This window comes from Spermophilus citellus (genome assembly GCF_964194105.1).
Source record: "Spermophilus citellus genome assembly, chromosome: 1".
NCBI classification, from domain to species: domain Eukaryota; kingdom Metazoa; phylum Chordata; class Mammalia; order Rodentia; family Sciuridae; genus Spermophilus; species Spermophilus citellus.
The window spans coordinates 113,949,867-113,974,289 of NC_138182.1; the positions used below are offsets into that span (position 1 = coordinate 113,949,867).

The 24,423-nt window shown below is 50.0% G+C and overlaps 3 protein-coding genes across 3 annotated transcripts in view; 1 reads left to right on the top strand and 2 right to left on the bottom strand.

The window, feature by feature from the left end:
* The window catches only part of LOC308645983 (obscurin-like), a 438,916-nt gene that overhangs the window by 306,859 nt on the left and 107,634 nt on the right, over window positions 1–24,423 (bottom strand). The window lies entirely within an intron of this gene.
* The window catches only part of LOC308646517 (obscurin-like), a gene marked incomplete at its 3' end in the record, with an annotated part of 232,569 nt that overhangs the window by 100,669 nt on the left and 107,477 nt on the right, over window positions 1–24,423 (top strand). The gene's annotated exons all lie outside the window — the stretch shown is intronic.
* LOC308654137 (butyrophilin subfamily 1 member A1-like) lies at window positions 11,968–17,924 on the bottom strand (the record flags this gene model as incomplete). Its single annotated transcript, XM_081303143.1, has 6 exons — window positions 11,968–12,729; window positions 15,002–15,220; window positions 15,697–15,978; window positions 16,542–16,895; window positions 17,120–17,206; window positions 17,888–17,924. 6 exons carry the CDS (start codon window positions 17,922–17,924, stop codon window positions 12,134–12,136), a joined length of 1,575 nt encoding a protein of 524 aa, XP_081159269.1. The 3' UTR covers window positions 11,968–12,133.

Genomic DNA, 24,423 nt, shown 5'->3' on the forward strand with positions numbered 1-24,423 from the left:
GCTCCAGCTCCAGCCAGAGCTTTTGACTTTGACTCAATCTTCAAGACCTACATGTGAGGTGATTCCAGAGGGATCACCTCTACCTGTGGGTGGCCTCAGGTGACTGAAGCCAACTCCACTTAAGTGCAAAAGTCTCCACCCATCTGATTACATGACATATGTAGTGAACACTTTTCCTTTGGATTGCAAAACCTCCAAACAGGCCCAACCATGGCTTAACCCGCATAATCAGACAATGGCCAGAGAAGGAGCACTGCCTACACCTACTCTAGCCACAGCTCCTACATCGAGAAATCTACTCTGGTGCTTAGCATACACAGCTTAAAAACCACTCTAAGCCAAGCCACATAGTTTTGGTATGTTAACTTCAAAGTCCTACTAGCTGAATCCACAGTTCAAATATATAGAAACCCCCAAAGTCTAGCGTCCCAACTTTGGACTACTACGGACTGAAGACACAGCTAGGAGGCCGCGGATGGGTACTGCCCTGCGCCAAGAAGCTCAGAGCCAGTCTGCGCTGCGTCAAGGTCCCCTGGACGTTTCCACGGGGAAGCTGCGGCTGCGGCCTGTCCAGTTCCCGAAGAATGCACAGAAAAGTAAGACGGTGGAGTCAGGCGTGCTTACCTCCTTTTATAAGCAACTAGCGGACCAGATTGAAAGCCACCCTCACAAGGTCCGATCGCCGCCCCAACTGCACCCTTGGTATTTAGCGCCCTCCCTGGAGGGCGCGGGCACTGCAGCGCTTTTTCGTTGACAAAACAAGCAAACCAAAAAAACCCAACAAACCAAAACAAAACCAACAAACCAAAACAAAACAAAACTGGGAAACCTGCGGCCCTCGCTGGGCTTGTTCACACCGACCCTCGTCTTCTCTGAGGGTTTCTGAACTGCAGTCCGTTTTCTGACCTTTCTTGCAAGCTTCCGGGAAGACTTGGCGAGCTTTTTTGAAGGCAGGCGCTCCGGTGTTTTCAACGGTAGCTGCCTCTTGCTGAGTTTGTGCCCATACCTGGAGACTTTCTAAAGTCCTCACAGATGTTATTAATACCAAACTGCCCATTTTATGTTTCTGGGGAAAACCGGGATAATTGTTTGAGAATGAAAATGACATAACCGTGAGCATAGTGTAGTTTCACTCATTTTATTAACGTAGATGATACTCTTCCTCCTGTCACACACATCTTTCATTAACCCAGAGGTTTCTAAAGCTCCACCAGGATCTGGGCAGGCAACTGGACCAACCTGCATTTCTTACAGGTGCACTTTCCAGGCTAGCACCAGCATGACCCTTTCTCTCATGAACAGCTCTTAGCTCCCAAGAATGCAAGAGCCAAGTGCCAAGGCCCGCTTCAGAATCCTGTGAGATGGACTGCAGTAGTCATGGGGACACAAGATACCCTCAACATCCGAGGGGCGAGAAATCAGAGGACTCTTCAGAATGAGTGCCTGCTAAGGTGTGGTGGGTTGATGTGCCTGTTGAAGATAAAGCCACTCACAGAAGTGGTCAGGACAGAGTTTCATCAGGAACATACTATTGCCGTGGTAAAGAGTTGCATGTGAACTGGACTCGACTTGGGTGTGTACAGATCTCACTGGATATTTTAACCCAGAATGAGAGAATGGGAGGGGGCCAGGAAGGCTCCATAGAGACAGGGAAGTGAAATGTTGCCAGAAGCAAAAAGGGGAGGGGGGGTCCTCTGGACCCCCTCTGGCTTGCTTGCTGGCAGTTACTGATGTAATCCCCTACCCTCCCAGGCCTGCTGTGGTTAACTTTTTGTGTCAACTTGTCTGGAGGCTGGGTACCCAGCCAGCTAGTGAAGCACTATTGCTGGGTGTCTGTGAAAGTTGTTTTCTGAAGTATCAGAAACAGAATAGAGATCCTTCCTCACCAATGTGGCAGACACCTATCCAATTTGCTAAAGGCTTAATAGAACCCAGGACAGTGGGAAGGTAAAGCTCTCTCTACTTGATATTTTAACCATTTGGTAACCTGGAACACCCAAGCTCCTGTTCTACATCCTGTGCTACATTTGTACTCTGGGGTCTTACTCCAGCAGACCTCCTGGTTCAGAGGTATCACCTGTTGTTCTAGTCTCTGGCTTGAAGCCAGCAGGTGGTAAGACCTATCTGCCTCCATAACTATCTGAGCACATTGTCATAAAAAAAAAAATCCTCATATATGTCCTGCTGGTTCTGTCTCTATGCTGACACTCCAGGAGCACTGTCTCCAAATACAGCCACTCTCTCAGGTACTGGTGACACTGAACAAGGGCTTAGCACTGGTTCTTGCAGAAAGAAGGACTTCATTGCAAGATTGACTGGCAGAGAGGCCAGGAGCAAAAAACTCAACTGATCTGCCTCTCCTATCAGGTGGTAGCTGGGGAATTTATAGGAACGGGGTGCGGAGCTGCTTGTGGCCTGGTGGCCAGAAAGGGAGGTTGTTTCAGGTTCTCTTGCTCGTTGCTCATTTCTTCTGTCCACATGTATGTTTTGGGGGCAGGTATCATGTTCTACACTGGGAATTGAGTTTGTGATGTCCAAAGGCTTCTGCGCCTATTCATTCTTGAGTTCATCTCTGAGTGAGTGCTAAAGGCTTTTCCTGGAAGACTTCTTGAGCACTTTGGTATTTCAGGAATTCTTGCTAGGTGTGTCCAGGCTTTGTTTGCTCTCAAGGGGGATTGAGACTTCATCATAGGAATTTGGGGGCACAGTTCAGCCCATGATGTTGCCCCAGATAGCCCAGTGACTGTCATGGAGCCGGCCTTGCTGACAGGCTGGGGTCTGACAACTGTGCCAGAGCTGGTCAGGACCTGGAAATGCCAAAGTGACCATTGTGGTCTGTCTTGCCTCAGGCTCACATCCCTGAGTGTCCAGAGGTTGGCAGCCTCTCTTCCCATGGGAATTTGAACCGAACAGGAAAGACTCCAAGACATTACCCAGAAGGGGGTGTGGGGCTAAAGGGTAGCCTCCACTGGGTTCCACATGTCCCAAGACCTTCCCATGGGTGGGAAACCTGTGAAAGAGCCCCCTACCCACTGGAGAAGTCTTCTCCTGGTTACTCCCAGTAGGCACAGGGTGCCCCAGACATGTCCTGAAGACAAAAAAGTGAATCCCGTCAGCACTGACGAACCTGGAATAAGCCAGGCACAGAAAAACCAATGCTTTATTTCATTTATACATGGACTAAAGAAGAGTGGACCAGAATGGTGGCTTCCAGTGCTGAAGGCTGGGGAAGTGGGGAGGTGATGGCCAATGGGATCTGTTTCAGTAGTACGGAGAAGTCAGTTCTGAAGATACTGTAGAGCACACTGCTGATAGCTATATACTATACTGCAAGCTTACAATTTCTAACACAGATCTTATGTTCAGTTCCTACAAAAAAGAAAACAAAAACCAGACAAAGCCCCAATAATAATGATTAAGAAGGCACTTCTGGAGGACACTTCTGGAGGAGAGGGACATGCATATGGCTCTGATGGTGGGGATGATTCCATGGGTGCTTACTTATCCCCAATCACAGCAAGCTGTGTGCATTAAATATACACAACTGTCATACCATATCTCAATAAACTGTCAATCATGTCTCAATAAAGTGTTTTAAATAAAAATAAGAATAAAGAATAGGAAATTTTATCATTTTGTGAGTTGTCAGGAATGAATGCACAGGAACTCTAAGAGGCAGATTTTGGTAGTATGTGCTTGTTGTTCTGAATGATTTGTTCGAAGTCCAGGTTGGAAAATATAAGGGTGCAAGAGATTGTGCATTTCAATCGGAAGCTATATGTGGAGCCAGGGCTGAGATTAGATTCCTCACCAGTCAGGAGACCTGTCTTTGCCTGGTCTGGGAGAGCCAGCTGGGTTGGGTCACTGCATGGGGCTGGGATGCTGGGAGAGACCACAAGGCCTCTAGGTAGGGCCCCAGGAAGTTGAGCTGAGGTCACTATGTAGCCAGGGGCAGGGAGCTGTCCTTGGCACTCCTGGGCTTAGGGGCTGGAGATGCCTCATTGGACTGTTCTCCTCCTGGGGGCCATTTATGACTGCTGAAGAAATCTAGGCACATCTCTGAAGCAAAAACTCCACCTCAGTGATCAGCTGTTTCTAACTTGTTGTGGTGGCCCTACCTACAGAAAGATCTTCTGTGTTCTGATTCTTAGGTCCCAGACGCCTGGCTGTCCCAACAAGAGCTGAATTGCAACCAACTCTGCAGAATGGGCATGTGGTTGATGCTGAGGGTCTGGAGTGACAGGCAGGGCGGACTGACTCAGGTAGCAGGACCATTCCCATGGCTTTCCAGGACGCTGCTGCCCCCGTGTGGAAATTCACGGGAGCACTGCACAGCAAGGGCTGTGTGTCCAGAGTTAGAGCACTTCCCTACCAGGAGCAAGGCCTGGTTGCACCCAGCACACCCACCCTTCCCACACAACTGAACAGAGAGGTGTGCAGAAGAAGAATGAGCAGTCGTGGCAAAGGACGAGGAGGAGTAACCGTCTGCTTGATGGAGTGTTGTTTGGATCCATCTCACAGCGGAGGATTCTGTAGCTCACATAGCAGCAACACCCCTCCCACTTGGTCTACATTGTCACCAAGTCTTTGTGACACTCCAGCTTTCTGTCAGCACAGGCAAATCTTCTCACAATGGGGGATCCCTGTCAGTGTTTGCACAGATGAGTATCACCAGAGTTACTCCAGGACACAAGGAGACAGCAGCCCACTGGGACAGCACATAGCCCAGAGGGCTCCCTGAGGGACATGGGAGGGATGCTGTGGACTGGGGTCAGACCTTCCCCATGTACAGCCCCTAGATATGTCCTGAGGTGGGAAGGAGAGGAGAATCCTCAGAGGTGGAGCAGGTGTGTGGTGGTGGACACAGGCCTTGAGAAGACGCTGGGCACCCTGGGGCAGGAAGAAGTGGCCAGGAGCAGATGAAGAACACTGCTGGATTTGTAAGTTCAAACATCACTTCCTGGGACGTGCAAATTGAAAGGACAGTGGGAGAGCATTGAATCCATGTTAGAATGGCCCAAATCCAGAACTCTGACACCACCCAGTACTGGGGAGGATGGGGACAGTAGGAACTCTCATTCACTGTTGGAAGGAATCAAAATGGTGTAGCCACTGTGGGGGGCAATTTGGCCATTTCTTAGAGAGCCAAGCACCATGCTCCTTGATTACTCAGATGACCTGAAAACTTACCCACACGGATATCTGTACACAGATGTTCACAGAAACTTTCTTAATAATGTCAAAGTTTCAAAGCAACCAGGATGTCCTTTGGTAGGTGAATGGAAAAGCTGAGTGCATCTGATAATGGAGCATTCTTTCAGCGCTCAGAGTGGTGGCCTTGGCGCATAAGAAGATGGGTGGGGCACCTAAGGCATGGCTAAGGGAGAAGCTGCTGGAGAGGCTGCAAACTGCCAGAGCCAGTGTTGGTCAAGAGCCAGCGGGTGGTGGGAAGATTAGTGGTTGCCAGGGGCTGGCAGAGTGGGAGAGATGAGTGGGTGGAGTGCATGGTGCTGCATGGCACTGCATGCTGCAAGGTCACAGAGTGCCCAGCTCTTGGAAGGAGCTCTGTGGCCAACCATGGACCATGTGCAGTGCAGGCTCACTGATCCTGATAGAAGGACACTCTGCTGGGAGAACCACGGAGGAGGCTATGCACACGTAGGGACAAGGGGTGCATAGGGCTCTCTGTACCTTTTCCTCACCTTGCTGCAAACCTAAAACTGCTCTGAAGATCTTAGGGAATGAGAAATGTGAGGTATCTTGATGATAGTGGGAATGTTGACAACTTCATTTGGGGTATTGTTGTGTAGTTCTGCAAGATGCTAAAGGACACAGGGGGTCTCTGTATTATTTCTTACAACTGCAAGTCAATTTTTAATGACCTCAAAATACAGAGTTTAGTTTTAAAAGTCTCCTCTGGCTGCAGTGGCAAAACCCACAATCTTTCCAACAAAGAAGAAGTACACAGCTGTATTTTAAAAAATGTATTTTGGTGTTTACCTCACACTGTATATGGAAAAATCAAATCACAATGAACCACATGTTAGCTTGCAGGGTGGGCTGAACACTCGACCCCCACCCATCTGGTTTCTTATTGCTTGGGTGGTCTGAACACTCAACCCCACTCAAGGCTGAACACTTGACCTCCACCTGTCTGGTGCAACGGAAACCTACATCAGGCCTTTGCCTGGTCTGTCTGAAGGCAGAAGATGACACCCTTAGCAACTATTGTATGATCCAATCACTGTACCATAAGGCAGCTTGCAGACCCAGAGACCCCATTAGATTTTGGCTATAAAAACTCCCTCCTTCTGGGCCCTCCCCCCACTCACTTTGCGAGCGCACTGCTCTCTCTCCTGTCTGTCTCTCTCTCTCTCTCTCTCTCTCTCTCTCTCTTGTTCTTCCTTCTCCTGTCGATCAGACAATGCCACAATAAAGATCTCTTGGTCGCTTTGAGTGTCATAGTCACTTTCCTTTCACCACAGGCCTAAATGTAAGATCCCAAACTATAACATATCTTGAAGAAAACACAGGGATAAATCTTTGTGACATCAGATTAAATAAGTTTTAAAGAGTACACCAAAAGCAGGTAACTCAACAGAAGAAAGGGGGGTGGTATTGCCGAGGAAAAAACCTGAACAAACCATCTCGGGTCACTCCGCTCAGCTGACCTGGGAATTTCTGGGCAGCACACCATGGGCCTCCTGCTGGCTGTGCTGTAGGCCACACCTCTGGAGTGTGGGTTCAAATGATAATGGTTGCTGTGGTTACTTGGGACCTGAGGCCTCTTTTGCTAAAACCCTAACCCCTCATGGCATGGTGCTGTCTGATAGGTGGGAGGAAAGGGCATGGCCTCTCTGTTTTCATATCATGTGCTTGGTCACCTTTATGTTAGATTCTGCTCTGCTCTGCTCTGCATGTAGACCTGTTGTCCAGAAACATTCTCCCCTAGACTTGCCCAGGCTCTCTCTTCCTAAACTTCAAGGCTAAAGACACCCCAGCACCATGAGTGAAATCATCAAGCCAAGAGAGTGAGAAAGAGGCGGTACAGAGTTCCAGAAAAGACACACAATTCTCCCTTTTCCAGCCTGCTGCTGCCTGCCATTCCTGTCCTGGATCTGTGCCCCTTGACACCTGGAGCCATCAGCCTACCATTTCCTGCCATCCTGCACCTGTGGCCCTGGGCACCTGGAGCCATTAGCCAGTCCCTCCTTCCTATTCCCTTCCTGCACCTGTGGCCTTCCACACCTGCAGCTGAGCAGCTGATTGGTTAGCAGAGCACTTTCTTCTCCACTCTCTGGCAGATAACGCCCTTCCTGTTCTCCAACGCTAGTGTCTGAGACATTGATTTTAATGTGAGATGAACCTCCAAGGTGAGTTTGGTAACAAAAGGGCTTTTGCCATTTTTTTTTCAGTATATGGTGCAGTTTTATTTTATTTTTCCAGATGTATTTAGGTACAATTGGCAAGGAAAGATTATATATGGGGGGAATCAAGGGAAGAATGGAGTAACTTTGGATTGGGAGAAGGGGTGTGAGGGGAGGGGACAGAGTATGGGGGTGGGAAAGACGTGGGATGAGACAGACATTATTACCCTATGTATGGGTATCACTGCACGAATGGAATGACTCTACAACAAGAGAAATGAAAAGTTGTGCTCCATTTGTGTACAATGAGTTGAAATGCATTCTGCTGTCATCTATAATTAATTAGAACAAATTAAAAAATAAAAGATTGTATATATTTAAGATACACACTAATGATTTGATGTATATGTATATACTTTATTTGTATAATTATGAAATGATTATCACAAACTAATTAACATACCTATCACATCACACAGTTCTAAGATATTCTTTCTTGGCAAATTTTTGAGGACACAATACATTGTTATTAACCAGGGTCATTGTGCAGCTTTATGTTAGGCCACCAGAGTAGTGGTCAGTTTTCATTGCTTTAACAAAACACCTGAGATAGACAATTGAAATAGTGTCAGAGGTCTCTGTCATGGTCACCGGCTCCATCATGTGGCTTGTGGTGAGGCAGCACATCATGGACAGAGGAAATGGTGGAGCAAGACTGCTGAGCTTGGATCAGGACAGAGAGAGAGTGGCAGCATGGGGACAAGAGGCAGCCTTCCAGGCACACCTTGTGATCTGCTCCATCCGCGAGGCCATCTCCTGTGGTGCCACACCTCCCAGTAAATGGAGGCTGTGCACAGGCCCACCCAGGTGAGGCCCCAGGCCTCATGGCCCTCCTTGCACACTGCCACAGGGGAGCAGCCTTCCACACAGGGACTTTGGGGGACAGTCCCAGTCCAGACCATGACAAGAGCTTCTGCATTTTATAACTGAAAGTTTATACTCTTGCACCAACACCTTCCCTTTCCCTCCCCAGCCCCACCTTTCTAGATGAATAATTAAGGAAACAAAAAGACAAGCCACAGTGTGCCAGAACATTTTACAGAACACAGATTCAGTGAAGGGCTCGTATGCAGAACACATGAGGAGTTCTTATAATTCGGTCATGCAGAAACAGAACCCAGTACTAAGCCATGGGCAGATAACGGAAGCAGACATCCTGCTGAGAGGATATATGGATCTTCATAAGCACAGGAACAAGCCCTCAGACCTGATGTCAATAGAGGAAAGCAAACCACATTCCCACTTAGGACCAAATCACACATGCAGCGTCTCAGGTAAAGTTAGGGCCGAGATCCGGGCCACCATGACTGCAGTGCAGGCAGGAATCAGAACACTCAGGACTCTGGTGCCTGCTAGTGAGAAGGTAAGGCCCTGCACCACGCTGGAAAACAGCGTGGCCATCTCCTGGATGTGGACCTGTGATACTGTTACTTACCATACCCAATGGCTCATAGCAACTCAAAAAACTACTCAGTGATGAATGTGATAGATTTTATTCTGCAACAGGCAACAGCATGGGTGAATCTCAAGGGCTATGTTGAGGGAGGGAAGTTGTTATGTTGTGGACAGGGTTTGAGTGTGACTCCAGGGGTCATATGCTAGAAGCTTGGCTGCAGGGTGGGAGGCAGGAGGTGAGAGGTCCTTGGAGAGGTGGGGCCTGGTGGAAGATGCTGAGGTCCTTGGGCTAAGCCCTCAGAAGGGAAAATGGGTGCTCTCATTGACCTAGCCCCACAAGAGCAAGTTGCCATTGGAGAGCGGCCAGCCTGCCCTTTCCTCAGGGTTCCTGTCTCAGGAGCCATCTCTCCTCTCACATGGCTCCTGGTATGATGCTGTAACATGGAACATGGATGTCAGGTGTGTTCTTTGTCTCATGAATTCAAAGAATGAAATCCACAGACACAAGGGTGAGAGAAAATTAACAGGATTTATTAGGGAAATAGGAAGCAAGCAGGGCTCCAAAAGGGGAGGGGTCCCAAGAGAGGGGTGTCCACAGATGTCGGCTATCTGGGCTGGTTTTCTGGGCTGGTCTGTCCTTATAGATGATTGGTGGAATAGAGGATTCAGAAAGGGGGCAATCAACTCTATTTTGCCTTCTTCAGCAAATCTGGAGAAAAGTGATCTCTAAGCCTTAATCAGCACATGAATGGGAGTGAGGCTCTGTTGCAGGAGAAAGTACCATTGATAGTTGGTCCTGTCTAGGGGCTAAGGAGCTATCCTTGAGGCTACAGGTAGCTCAACTTCCCAATTCTCTCTTCCCCTTCTTCTCCAAGACCTTTTTCCTGGCTGCCTGTGGGTGGTCTTTCTTTCTGTCTAATGCCACCCACCAAGATAGAATGAGGCCAGAGAGTCTTCCAGCACCATGCTGTGTGGACCTCAGTCTCTGCACTGAGAGCTACAGGAGCCTCTTATTTACAAGTCTCCCAGCCACAGGTGTCTTGTATGACAGAGGACAATGGACTACCATGGGAGTCCAATGGACAAACACAGGGTCTGCTTCCATGAAATTCCAGCACGGGGTGAAGGGAACACCATGTAGCTATGTCAGAAAATCAGGAAAACTGGTGGATGAATGATGTCACTAAATGTAATGGATATTCCAAAGTGAGACCAGAGATAATTAAAAGACAACTAGAGCTGTGGAGGGCAGATCAGGACTAGCAGGGGTGGGAGTGGAATAGGGGCTCCATTTCTACCAGACTTGAGGGAATGTTTAGTCTCTTGATGGTGCCATAGCACCAGTGTATGCTGTGACCAAATCCACTAGCATGTGCCCTTAGAACCAGCACACTCACTGCATACAAGCATCACACTCATAAGAGAAGAACATTGTTAAGAAAGGCTTTACCCTGAGGTCGAGTGAGAGGGCTATGAGGAGGGCAGGGAGATGGACTTTTATGTCACCCTTCCTATTCCTGTCCATACAAATCCTGGCCTCTCCCAAAGGCTGAGTCTGGACCCCTGCTTCCCTGGACTGTCTGGCCTCTCCACTGGTAATCCACGCCTGTGCTCTGGATTACAAACCTAGAGCACTAGGAGTTCCTTGTTTGTGTGTGAAGAACTTGTGTCTCAAAACATCTACAGATCCCTTCAGGGCTCTTGCTCACCACACGTCCCTGCCATTCTGAGGAGGTGCCAACACGTGGAACGGTGTGCCAATCATCTGGCCAGAACTCTGGGTGGATTCAGGATCCCCAAACATGTCCAGGTCCTGACCCCTGGCTTCTGAGAACAGGACTTCATCTGGAAACGTCTTTGCAGAATTAATGAAGGCAGGAACCTCAACAAGAGATGACCCTGCATGAGGTGAGTCCTAATGCCAACGACAAGTGTCCTTTTGAGAGAAAGGCCAGGGGATTTTAAACACAGGGAGAAATCAGTGGTGTGACGAAAGAGGCAGCACTCGGAGCAGCAGTTCTATGAGGCAAGGAAGACTGGCAGCCCCAGAAGCTGCAAATGAGCCCAGCCTGGATTCTCTTCATAGCCTCCAGGGGAAACCAGCCCTGTTGACCCTCGATTTCAAAGCTGGGCTTCAGAACTGGGAAGAACAGACCCTGTTTTGAGCCCTGCGCCTGGCTCTGCAGCAGCCCCAGGGCACACGGCAAGCCTCCTACAGTGGGCTGGGCTCCAAAAGCTCACCCCCCCACTGCTGCCTGGTGGGCTTTGCCACTGGCAGCAGGAGGAGGGTCATGGCTAGACACAGTCAAGCCTGTCCCTCTCAGGGCCACCCAGCAGCATGGCACCTGGCCAGACTGCATTCCCACTGGCCTGGGTGTCCTGAGCAGCACCTCTGTGCCTTCCTTTGCTCTCTCTCCCCTCTGCCCTCAGCCATGGTAGTTGGCAGCTCGTTCCTCCTATGTTTCCTTGTTTCTGGTCTCCTGGGTTCTTCAGTGCCTCATTGACGCTTGCTTCTAGTCTACTCTCTCTGCCAAAAGGCTTATGTGGTTCTAGTCCTGGATGAATGCTGACCAATGCCCAGGGATCTTTGGCTTGTTCTGACTTCTCACAGAGAGGGAAGAAGGGACTTGAGGTAGACCAGATGTCTGAGTGATTGCTGTAGGGAGCAGAGGTGAGGAGGGAGAGGTGGAAGAGAGGAGAGGAGGAGAAGGAGAGGAGAATGGCCAAGATGATGAAGGAAGAGGAGGGGGAGGACAGGGGGGGAAGGCTGGCAGTTATTGTGTGACTACTACCTGTCCAACGCGAGCTGGATATTTTACATATGCACCCAGGTACATGGCAGAAGTAGACAATGCTGAGCTGATAATGGTGTGGTTTTATCACAGCAGAGCTGCCATCACAAAGTTCTGCAGATGGAGTGACTTACACAGCAGAAAGCCCTTTCCTCTCACTTCCAGAGGCTGAGGTCTGAGACCGGGTGTGGGCAGCTTGGTTCCTTCTGAGGCCAGATCTGTGGCTTGTGAGAGCGCCTGTCTGAGTCCTCACAGGCTTTCCCCTGCGTGTGCCTGGGTCCCGATCTCTTCTCACAGGAACACCAGATCTGTGACATCAGGACCACTCACATGAAGGCACTGATTTCCTCTTGAAGGCCCATCTGCAAGGGCAGTCACATTCTGAGGTCCTGGGCTTAGGAGTTCAGCACAGGGATTTGGGAAAGGTAGCAAGCCAGCCCTGACACTGCCCTCATGCACACAGAATCTGATTGATGTCACCAGGAGGCAGAAGCCAGGGCTTATGGATGCTGTTCTCCCTCAGCAGAAGTCTCCGGGACCTCTGGGGGAAAGGACAGGCTTCCAGGGAGGGCTTGTGTCTTCCTGGGTCTCTCTGGCCACTGAGCAGATGGTCAGGGGTCTGGGATCATGGGTCCAGAGGCAGAAGAATGGCTGCAGGGGGCCAGAAAAAGACAGTTCAGAGAACCTGTAGACCAGGGACCCCTTGGTGGCATTGTAGAAGGAAATCTCCCCTGCGTCCCAGTCTAGGAGGATGCCCAGCTGTCGGAGGGGCTGGGAAGGAGAGAGGCGAGTTCTTGGATAGGAGAGAGCCCAGAATCTCTTCTTATACAACTCCACTGCCCAGAGGCCATGCTGGGGGGATTTGGGGATCCAGCCTTCTCGACCTATGTTCTCCAGGCAAACCCCCAGAATCCAGGCCTGTCTGTCTCCCACCTCAACTTCCCAGTAGTATCTCCCAGCCAAGAACTGCTCTTGGGCCAGGACACAGGGGTCCTGGTCAAATCTCTTGGAGTTGGGGAGCAGGTACTGGTCGAAGAGCAGCCTCTTCACACTTTTCTGATCCTCTGACACCATGAGTTTGGGACTTGCTGTGTCAGGGTCCAGTGAGGGGCTCACTGTGGAAAGAGGAGAGGGTCAGTGGGTCTGCACCCTATGTTCCTTGCAGACCAGGGCTCCCAGGGTTGTTTCCTACATCAGGGTGTCCCTTGCTCTAGAATCCCATTACTGTCCCAGTCCTGTGCCAAAAGCCTGTCCAAACAGCCTGTTCCCTGGAAGAGGAGCACACCAGACTGGGAGGCAGAGCCAAAGGGTTCCTGGGAGCTGTGGGCACGACTACACCCAGTGTGGCCCTGCTAGCTCCCAACATGTGCCCTGGGCTTCCTTCGTGGCTAGTGTCTGTGTGTGGATGACAGAGATGGAGAGAGAGAGAGACAAGAATGCAGAGATAGTGAGAGGGACAGAGATGGTAATGCAGAGACAGAGACAGTAAAGCAGAGAAGTGAGAGAGAATGCACTACACCCAAACCTGAATACTAACATGGATACAATATTATTAAATGCCATCATGAAATCTGCGGGACATCCTCAGTTGTCTCCAGTCCTCCAATCACTCTCTGATGCCCAGCAGACTTGGCTCTCCCTTCCCACCACTCTGCTCTTCAGTCCTCACTAAGGAGATTGTACCCGGAGATGGAAGGTCACTGTTTCTCCACTGTCATGGTAATGGCCTCCCCTGGGTGCCCAGTCTTAAAAAAACAGCCTCCTCCCAGCACCTGCCACATGCAGGATGCCTTTGTCAGCACACCTCCCTCTCCCAGGAACTCAGAAAGGAACTAAGGTCTCCTGGGGCAGCTAAAGTCTGACTTATAAGGATGTGGCATCAGCAGTTGACACAGTGCTTCTGCTCTCTGAACAGATGTAAGCATCTCTTATAGACACACGAATGCACACACATACATACACACACAAACATCCAGAAATACATTCACAGACATAAGCATGCACCTCACAGATACATACACACATGCACATGCATACACAACACACATACACATACCACACAAATGTACACACACATGCATATACACTGACACATCAAGACAGTGCACACAGGCACACAGATGAAATTGGATGCACATGCATGGACATGCATGCATTCACATGTACATATGTGCACCTTCATAACTCATGCATGCACACATGATTGCACAGGCATGCACTCACATGCATGACCCACACATGCAGATACCAATGTGAACACATATGTGCAAACACACAAACCAAAGACATGCATCACACATGAACACTCACCTGCATGCACGTATGTGTGCACAAACACACAAGCACACATGAAAACTGCACACACAGGCACTAATGCTTGTACACATGCATATACACACGTGTGGACACACATATATGTATACACTCATGCACAGACATGGTGGTCTGTGTATACATGTGGGGATGAACATCAGAAAGCAGATAGAAGCCAGAGACATCCTCATGTGTGTCCCTCTCTCACCACCCCCTTGGAATTTCTTATTTCTGTCATGTGAGAGTGGGTGAGGGTCAGAAAACAAGACCCATAAGCTACTAAGAATCCCACCCTTTTCTTTTTCTTTGAGACTAGCTCTGATTTCAGGGTCTCCTGGTGTCACTAGTCATTTTTCATCCCTGCCAGATGGGCTCAGGTCTGTGCTTCTGGGTCTTCTCCCTGTGGGGAGCTGATCAGGGGTGGATCTTTGGTCTACAAATGCATGAGGTTTGGAGGCTGTACCTGAAGTCACACTCTCTAACCTGCAGGGAAACAAAAAGACCCTATACTGTGGGGCCCTGCTTATGAAATGGGGCTGAACTTGTGTACTGCAGCCTCTAGTCTGCCTCACAGGGCTCCTCTCAGAGTGTCTCTGGAGATGAGAGCTGGAGACTGTGCCTGGTGCCTAGTGACACGACAGGGAGGCATTCACTGCCAAGGAACACTGTCCTCAGCCTCCCTTCAGCCTTCCCCAGTCTGTCATGACACAGCCTTGACAGCCAGCAAGGGGACAATCTCTATATCCAACACAGGAGCCTGAGGCTAGGGACAGGTCCCCAGGCCCCGAGTGAGCTTTCAGCTTCCAGAACTGGGAGCTAAGGAAACCTCTTTTCTTCATATATCACCCAGCCTTGGGTATTTGGGAAGACCAACCTGGCTGCCCGGATTATGTAGTGAAGACTCCTTCAGAGATAAGGGTTTTCACTGTGTATCATATGGGTAGCTCTGGAGTTGGGATCCCTACTGATCATTCTGTTCCTGCTGGGTTTGAGGACAGACAGCCTCTGCTCTGGGCTGCGTGTTGAGGCCCGTGCTTGAGGGGCATCACGTGTCCTGCTAAGCCTCCTACTCACCGTGGAATAGCTCAGCCTTGGTACTGCTGGCTTGTGGCCTCTGTGCTGTTTCTTCTTGCTCTGTCTCTTCTAGCAGTATCTGGGAACTTTTCTTTTGCTGCTTCCCTAAACAGCAGAGTACTCCAGAGACCAGGAATCCCAGAGCAGCGAGGGCCAGAGACAGAGCTAGTTGCCACTCTGTGAGAGGAGGCCCGGAGAGGGGAGCTGAGGACATAGGAACTGAGAACAGCAGTTCTGTATTAGCATACGTGGTGCTGAGGTCAGAATGGGGGGGGGCTCCCCATGAGTGAGCCCAGATGTAAATTGTGGGTGCCAGATGGTAATAAATCTGCTCTGGGGCAGGACTTTTGTATTGAGAAAGCTACACATGTTCGGGGTATATGGAAGATCTATGCACTTTCTGCTCACCTTTGCTGTGAGCTAAAACTGCTCTAAAAATAGTTCATTTTGTAAAGAGTTAAGAATTACAAAAACAATATGGGGGTGAAACTTCTTGTTTCCACATAAATGCAAAGCTCCCCTGGTACTCTCCCCGTACCCCATCTCTGCCCCATCCTCAGCCATTACTTAAATCTGCATCCCCAGAGTTCTGCCAGGCTGTGCACAGAAACCAGTTCCCACCAGATCTTACTTGGAACCCTGGAGTCCTGGCACAGGTCTCAGTACTGTGCTGTCAGGGCTGAACAGACACTCACCAGGCAGCCAGCTCTCAGCCCCCTTCCTCTCGGGGAGGAGGGGGTTGGAAATGGAGCAGGACAGACCCTGCACAGCCCCATTCTGGACGGTCACCCTGGACACCACAGCCACGAGGCCCGTGGTGGCCGACAGTGAGAAGTTGGTCACAGCAGGCACTGGCTGTCCTCTGAGGTATCTCCACTCCACCAAGGGCTCTGGGTACCAGCCTGCCGAGGTGCATTTCACTTGGATACCTGTGCCCTGGTCATCCACCACTTGCACTCTGGGCTTTGAGCCCAGCCCTGGAGGAGAAACATCAGTTGGGACGTTGCCACCACAGCTGCTCCATTAAAACACACCTTTAAGACTTTAGTGTGTATCACCAACTGTTCACAAGCCATCACTCCCTGAAGTAAGCGCATCCCTAACAGGTACGCCTTTGTCCTAGATAAAATAGCAGAGTGGGGCAGGGACAGTTCGGCAAGACAGAAGGGGCTCCTGTGTCACACAGGTGAGTGAGTGCAGGGAACAAGGAGCTCGCTGGCCTGCCTCCAAAGAACAGCCCTGAGCCACCCAGGAAAACTGTACCCCAAATGCCTTTGTCCCTCCATGCCCTCCTTCTCAGCCTGCCTCAGCTCCCCCGTCTTTCCCTCTTATCAGTGCAAAGGGAAAGATCAGAAAACAGCTGTGCTTCCAGAACTATGTTCCCTGAGAAGCGCAGTGATGTGCAGACCCTCGGGTGGCCTTGCTTGGGACTGTGTGTCCAGCAGGTTCTCAAGCTGTAGGACTCTGGTCACACCGCCAGGATTGGGGCCAGGTGTGAGGAAACTCCCCAGCAGGGCAGATGGCCACATGCTGCCCTTACCTGCCACTGTCAGCCAGAGTGTGGCCTGGTTGGAGGAAGTGCCCTCCTTGAAGAGGCAGTGATAGGTGCCGTTGTCAAACAGAGTGACGTTATGTATCTTCAGTGTGGCCTCGCCCCTGGCTACATGGTCACTCACAAAGCTCGTCCTTCCCTGATACTCCACCATCTGCTCTTGATGCACGTCCTCCCCATTCCTGTGCACGAGTACTGCTGGGCTGGACTGGTTCCTGTACCACCTCAGCTCCATGCCTTCAGTGCTGATGCTGGGGACCAGTCGACATGACAACTCTGCATCTTCCCCCACCAGGGCCAGCACGGGGGCATGAGGCCCTTGGACTTGGAAATCAGCTCTTCCTTAGGGAGACAGATCCACAAGGACGGGGTCAGGCCTCGTGTAGGGAGATGGTGCTCCCTACCCCACAAGGCCTTTGAGGGTGCAAGCGTCCTCTAACCCTGCGCTGCAGCAAGGCCTCAGCTGGCCTGTCCCTCCACCCTGGGTCTCAGTGAGACCTCAGCTCGTCCCCACCTGGGAATGTCCCTCCTGGTGCCCTCCAGAGCTGGCAAGGGAGACTTCCTACCGTTTCCAGGAGGTGGGAGCTGAAGGAAGAGGAAGGCAACAGTGCAGCGCAGTAGAGATGCACGTCCACAGCATGTCTTTGCCATCCCTGTTGGGGACAGAGACACATGAGGTGGGACGTGCATTGAACATGGAGGGAGAGAAGCCCCCTTCTCATAGGAAAGAAGGGGAAATTGCCCTGGCAGAGAGAGGTGGTCCATCAGGTCCACATGTAGCCAGCAAGCAGGCCAACGACCCTTTCTGTCATGTCTCCTTCTCGAGATCACCTTCCACTTGTGTGCCAGCCCTGCAGAATGCCATGGAGATATCCCAGGCCTTATTCTCCTGCTCGTGTGAGGGTTTTCACCCAGTAAGTAGCTCTTTACACCCACCAGTCACCAGAAGGTGTGTGGAAAACCCAAACTCCCACCAGGCAAATCTGAGGTCAGAAGGATGACAACAGCCCCCCCCCCCAAAAGCCCCTTTGCCTGTTGTCCTACAGGACTTCTACAGCTGGGTGCAGGACATGGTCCCTCCTGACAGGAGTTCAGCCACTGTTGCTGGCTGTCCTGAACTGACTGGGAGAGCAGGGGTGTGGAAGCCTTCTGCCATTCTGGGTGGATTCTGACACAGCCTCATGGGGTCTGCTCTTATGTCTGGATGAACAGGGAGGCCTGCGAAGTTTGGCTCTTGCCTTGGAGAAAAGCCCACGGGGCTCTGTGCCCACTGAGCATGGGGAGAGAGTGAGGAGGCAAAGACTCCAGGAGAGCCTTACACAGAGGACACTCACCTTTCTCTGATGCAGCTGCCCTGCTTCCTGGGGACATCTTGGTGACTTTGAGGGGATCAGCCTGGTTCTTGGCAAATCCCAGGCAGGGACAATGTCTCCAGGTAGTGATCAGAGAGAGAGCCTGGAGATCCCGAGGAAGTGCCAAGCTCCAGAGCTTCTGCAGAGCCCTTATTACTTTTCGCAAAAATAACCAACTGTGCCTTTTTGGCAGCTGCAACAGATTCCAACAGGCAGGGGTGTGGCCAAGAGTCCTGAAGGGATGAAGATGCTGGTAGCAGGAGATAAGGGAAGAGTCTGAGATCAAGTACAGACCCTGGAAGATGGCCAGCAGGACCAGCTTGGGGCCACCAGGAGCCCTAAGGAGGGGCTCAGATCGCCAAGGCTGGGAGCTTAGCCAACCTCTAGAGCCAGAGAGTTCAGATAAAGCTCCATGGTTATCTGGAGACCTTCAGAGCTGCCGAGGGCTGCAGTTCCTTCGGGAAAGTTCTCCAGATCATGGGGACCTCGGTCTGATTCTGGCATTGTCCCTGGAGACACCCTTCCTCATTGCTTCCCAGTCGCTGAGACTGTGTGTCCTGGAGTCTGTCCTCCCTGGGCTGCTTGCAGATCTTTCACTGGGTTCCCTTCACCCCTTAAGGCCTGCCCCCACCCGCTTGTTCTGCCTGTTCTCCCCTCAAGCCTCACACACCCTTGAAAGTTTTGGTGGGCGAAGAGCCACTGGGAAGGCTGCCTGGGCATCAGGGGGCGGTATCTGGTTTCACCCAACAGAGGTGTTAGGGGCTCTGAAATGCTCACTTATTGCTGAGAAAGTCTAAGCCCCTGATGCCTCCCTACCTCCTCAGGAGGAACCTTCTCTTGTAAGTCAGCTGTCCTCTCTCAGATAGAAACACAAGGATCACACCTTGTTTATGTGGTCCTGTGAGTGGCTCTCACCAGGCAACCTCTCTCACTTGTCCTTTGGAGTTGGGAAGGAGGGCTTGGGTCCTGACCACCTAGAGTGCTCCAGTGCAGTCATTAGGGAGCACAGTAGGGAGGTTCCTATAGTGGAAGCACTGGAGATCCATCAACCCACTCCACACAGGTGTAGAGGACATGGGATGGTATGCCTGAGAGGCACCAGGTTGCCATGCTCCCTGCAGCCCTATCCATGGCAGCCAGACCTAGAAGCAGCCAGGCATCCAGAAGATGGGTGGCTAAAGGAAACGTGGAGACTTCACAGGATGGGAGACACTCATCCATCTAAGAAAGAGGTCCTGTCCTCTGTGTTGACATGGATGGAACCAGAGATCCTCATACCAAGTGACCAGAACTAACACACAAAACCAGCCCTGCAGGGTCTCCAGCAGATGTGGGAGCTCAGGGCCTAGGGCATCCATTGTGGGGAAAGCAGGGCAGAGGGGCGGGGAGGCACAGTTGGTGCTTAGAAGCTAGGAGAAAGGGTGGTGAATATCTGAGAAGACCTGCTCCCCTAGTTCAAACATGGCATAGCGTACACATGCACCCAAACATCACGTGACACCCCAGGGATAAGTGACACTTTATATACCATTTACAAATTTTACATTTAAGGAAACACAGTGTGCTCCCAAGATTAGCAGAGCAAATTGTGATAGAAGCAGATGTGAAGGGCTAAGTGCTAGCAACATCTAGAGAGACTGGGAACCATCCTTTCTATGGAGTGGAAATCTGTTTGAAGGCCCAGGGAGGGTGCTCCTTGCTAAGCAGGGGCTCACTGTGGTGCAGAGCCTCCAGTAAAAGCTGCCCAGACACAGGTGCCTCAGGTACCAGGCTTGAAGTCCTAAGGCAGGAGGACCACAAACTCAACACTATCCTCTGTGGGACTCCATCTCCATGAAGTGATCAGAAGGGGTGAGTCCAGGGAGAAAGAGTTACGGGGGTGGGGGGTGGGGGAGGAAGAAACAGAGGGAGATGGGGAGAGGAGGAAAGGAGAGGGAGATAAGGAGGGGAAGGGGAGGGAGGGAGAGAGGGGGGAAGGGAGGGGGGAAGGAGAGAAGGAGAGAGAGGGAGATAGGGAAAGGGAGAGAGAGGGAAAGAGAAACAGTGAGTGAGAGGGAGAGGAAGAGAGAGGGAGAAGGGGAGGGGGAGGGGGGGACAGGTAGGGAGAGAGAGGGGAATGGAGGGAAGAGGAGGAGAGAGGGAGAAGGGGAGGGGGAGGGGGGACAGGTAGGGAGAGAGAGGGGAATGGAGGGAAGAGGAGGAGAGAGGGAGGGAGAGGAAGATGAGGAGAGGGAGAGAAACAGTGAGTGGGGGAGAGGAAGAGAGAGGGAGATGGGAGAGGAGGAAGAGGAGGGAGGGAGGAGGAGAGGGAGATAGGAAAGGGAGGAGGGAGAGTGAGAGAGGGAGGGAGAAGAAGATAGGGAGGGGGAGGCTAGGGAGGGAAGGAGAGAGGGAGAGGAAGATAGAGGGGGAGGGGCAGAGAGGGAGGGAGAGAGGGACATGGGAGAGGGGGAGAGAAGGGAGAGAGGGAGAGAGGGAGGGAGAGGGAGAGACAGAGAAGGACAGAGGCAGAGAGCCAACAAAAATTAATTTTGGGTGTCAAGGACGGGGACTGGGCAGGAGGTGGAAGTGGAAATGAGTGCAGCTGCTTTGTGGTTTGGAGGTTTTACTTGAGTATGCTGGGAATGTTTTGAAATCAGAGATGGTAAAGTGGCACCCCCTTTCTCCACAGAAAAGTCTTAACTGGGCTTCTCCAGAAATCTTCACCATGGTTGACTTTAGGACTGTCAACAAAGGAGTCTCTACAAAAGAGTTCAATGTAGAAAAACTTCCTACTTTCCTGTTGCCCTGTTTTACATGGCCACTGGCCGATAAGATACCAGTACTCCAGGTGCTAGACACCCCCTTACTAGTTTTCACAAATATATCCAGTAAAGTAGCTTGTAGAAATGTGCAAACAAGGCCTCTGGCCTTCAGCTGGGCTTCACAGAGATGTCTACATTTTTAAGATAAGTTATCAACTGGGCTCCATGGTAACAGCTGGCAGGGGGAGGAAAGAAAGGGGAGAAACAGCTCTCCTTCTCAGGTGTTATCCTTGAAGGATTAACTTGCCCAAAACAGTGAAAGAAAAAGCTGCTTTATGTGAACTTCTGCAGACTGTGAACTTCTGAGTCCCTCCCCTTACATGCTGGGTATAAAACTCTGAAAATACCTGACTCAGGATTCAGGGGATTGATTGATTACAGCAAAAGCTGTGCCCTCTGAACCTGGCTGCAGCCAAATAAAACTGTTTCCATGGGGCTGGGGATGTGGCTCAAGCGGTAGCGCGCTCGCCTGGCATGCGTGCAGCCCGGGTTCGATCCTCAGCACCACATACAAACAAAGATGTTGTGTCCGCCGAAAACTAGAAATAAATATTAAAAAATTCTTATCCCATTCCCCTCATAACCTCTTATATATAATTTTGTATAACAATGAGGGAGGGGAATGGGATAACAAACATGGAGGGAAATGAATTACAGTAGATGGGGTAGAGAGAGAAGATGGGAGGGGAGGGGAGGGGGGATAGTAGAGGATAGGAAAGGTAGCAGAATACAACAGTCACTAATATGGCAGTATGTAAAAATGTGATGTGTAACCGATGTGATTCTGCAATCTGTATTTGGGGTAAAAATGGGAGTTCATAACCCACTTGATTCTAATGTATGAAATATGATTTGTCAAGAGCTTTGTAATGTTGTGAACATCCAATAAAAAAAAATATTAAAAAATTCTCTCTCTCTCTCTCTCTCCTTCTCTCTTTAAAAAAAAACTGTTTCCTGCTATCTTCAGTGCCTTGCCTCATTTGTCCCTACAACAGTGGTAGAAAACATTGTGTCATAAATGCCACGGAATGCTATACTTTAAGTGGTTAATTTTATGCTATGTGAATTTCAATTCTATTTTTTTTTTTAAAGAAAAACAGGGATAAAACAGAATAAGGAAAAAAATCAAAAAAGGAAAAAAAAATTAAAAAGGTACATGATTACCTACTCAAGAGGAGATTAATTTTTTTAAAAAGAAAGAAAAGAAAAAAGAACCCTTCCCAGCAACTTCCCCTAAACAGACCTGTGAGCTCTCTGGGCGCCCTCTGCAGGGATCCTGGATCCTCTGCCAGCCCTCCCCATTCCAACCTGGCCCCTCTTCCTCCATCTCCTCCCCCTTCTTAGCTTTGACCCTTTTCCTCTTCCTCCTCCCTAGCCCCAGGCTCTCCTCTCCTTCCTCCTCTTTAGCCCTGGCCCCTCCTATTCCTCTTCCCTTCCTCCCCCTCCTCTCCTCTCCCTCCCCCTTAGCCCTGGCTCCTTCTATGTTTCTTCAGCACATTGAACGTAATGTCCTTGAAGAATTCTAGCATTTTCTCTCCTCTGTAGGTGGTCACACACTGGAAATAGTGATAGCAGATCTGGTTCACTCACCTCAGGATTCTCTTCTTGAACCACTCTGCTTGAGGTCTTTGGTTGGATGTGATTAGCAGGCACCCTAGACAATGAATGGCTGGATTCAACAGAGCCCTGCCAACTAGAGGAGGGGAGCCGAGTTTCCCAAGCACAGCCACCAGAGGGCCACATCTGGCTGAGTTTCTAGCAGCTGTTTCCTTTGGATAGACTTGTCCTTGTAAATTTAAAACTAAAGCATTCTTCAGCTTTTTGAATCAAAAGCAATGAATTGATTGTGAGTCAAGATTCGGTTATAATAAAAGCTATATGTAGTCAATTTGACTAATGTTTCATATTAATCTTTGTAGGCCTCAGATAAATAAAGGAAATGGAAATAGTGTGGATCTGCAGTATCTTCTGCAAGAACCTGGGCTGTCTGTGTTTCAGCTAACACCAAGAGAATGTCTGTTCCCTGGACTGGAGTGAATGGTGCTGAGGATGAGGAATCTCACTTGCTGCCTGGATCTGTTTTCAATTACTGTACCTACCATGGATGTGCTGATGTCCTGTCTCAATAAAAGTAAGAGTCATGAAGTAAAAAGGCAAAACCCATGTAAAATAAGAATGACTTGGATGTATTTCAAGGACTTTTCAATATCGGAGTTGGTTTTGTTTTTATTATCACCATGGCTCACCATTGCTTCAATTGAGCCAAATGCATGTTGAAACCAGACAGGTCATTTCATAGCTTAAGTGCTGTAAGGTCACCATGATTCCAGTCCTTAAAGAAGGGTGAGGGATAATAACCTGCTGAAATAGCGCTTGCATTGTGAGGTAAAAACAAGGAGAAAACACAGAGAAAATGAAAGGGAATAGGCCAAAGAGAGGAACCCAGCCTCGCAGAGTAAAGAGCGGAAAATCGCCAGGAGGTGGACAGGTGAAGACCAGCAGAGAAAAGGCCTTGGGGGTGGCTTGGAAGCAGCGCAAAGACTGCGAACCAGATTCTGCTCCAGGGGAACATGCTCGGCTGACAGGTCTGCCCTGGGCTGTCAGTGTCATGTCAGAGACTTACTTTACCATGTCTCACAGAAACGTCCAAGCTGTACAGACCAAGCTCACAGAAGGTGCTGCAAGAAACCGGGGGCAGTGACTAATTCATGGGAGGGTCCAGGGGTATTTTTCAAGGCACTCTTGAAAAGTAGGTGATGTTGGACAGATGAGGTGGGACACCGAGGAATTTTCAGGAAGCAGGTTTATTTAAGCCACAGCAGTCCAGAAGGGCTAATACCTAAGTATCTCTGGACCCTGAGTTTGGAAATTCCTTTGGATTTATATTCAGTGGGGTGGTTACATGACAGTGGGTTAGGCTAGACAGAGGTTTCACAAAGTTTTTACCAAGAAAACAGAGATAGTATCTGTAGCATAGCAACAAGCTCTCTTTGAGACAGACTCCATCACAACTTTAGTCTGCAAACCGGGCACTTACAAGGAAAAGGAACCTTCAAACCACAGTGCTGTCTGCAGAAATCCTGCTGACATCTGTAAAGATCTTGTTGATCAAGAGAGAAACTTGTATGCTACAGTTATGGTAGGGGGTCTCTTTGATGGGGGATACCTGGTCTGTATCATAGGTAGATGTCTTTTAGGTAGAGATGGAGGAAACAGTCTGAGAGGTGGGGCTGGAGAGGACACCATCTTTGTCATCATCATTGCCATTGTCATCATCAGAAATCAGTGATAAGCCAGGTATACTGCTACGTATTTTATATGCACTATCACCTTGACTTTGAAAATGGCCCTGTTGTCCTCATTTTACAGATGTGGACATTTCCCCCAACATGCGAAACTCTCATAAATAATGCATTAAAACTCATAGTGGAGATTGAAAGAAATCAAGGGCCATCTGTAGGTGTCAACACTGAGAAGGAAGCAGCTTCAGAGCAGTGAGGATGAAACTGAGAGCAGGAAGTAGGAACTCAGGTGCAGAGACAGGGGCTGCAGCATGCCTGGGCTGGATGGGACAGGCAGACAGTCTGACAGGCGGGTTGCAGTTGCCATTGTCATAAGTTGGGCTAGGATTAGATTGACAGCTGGAAGGACACCTACACCATCCTCAGGCCAAGGATGGACTGTCCACACTGTGAATGTGACTGTGTTCATCAC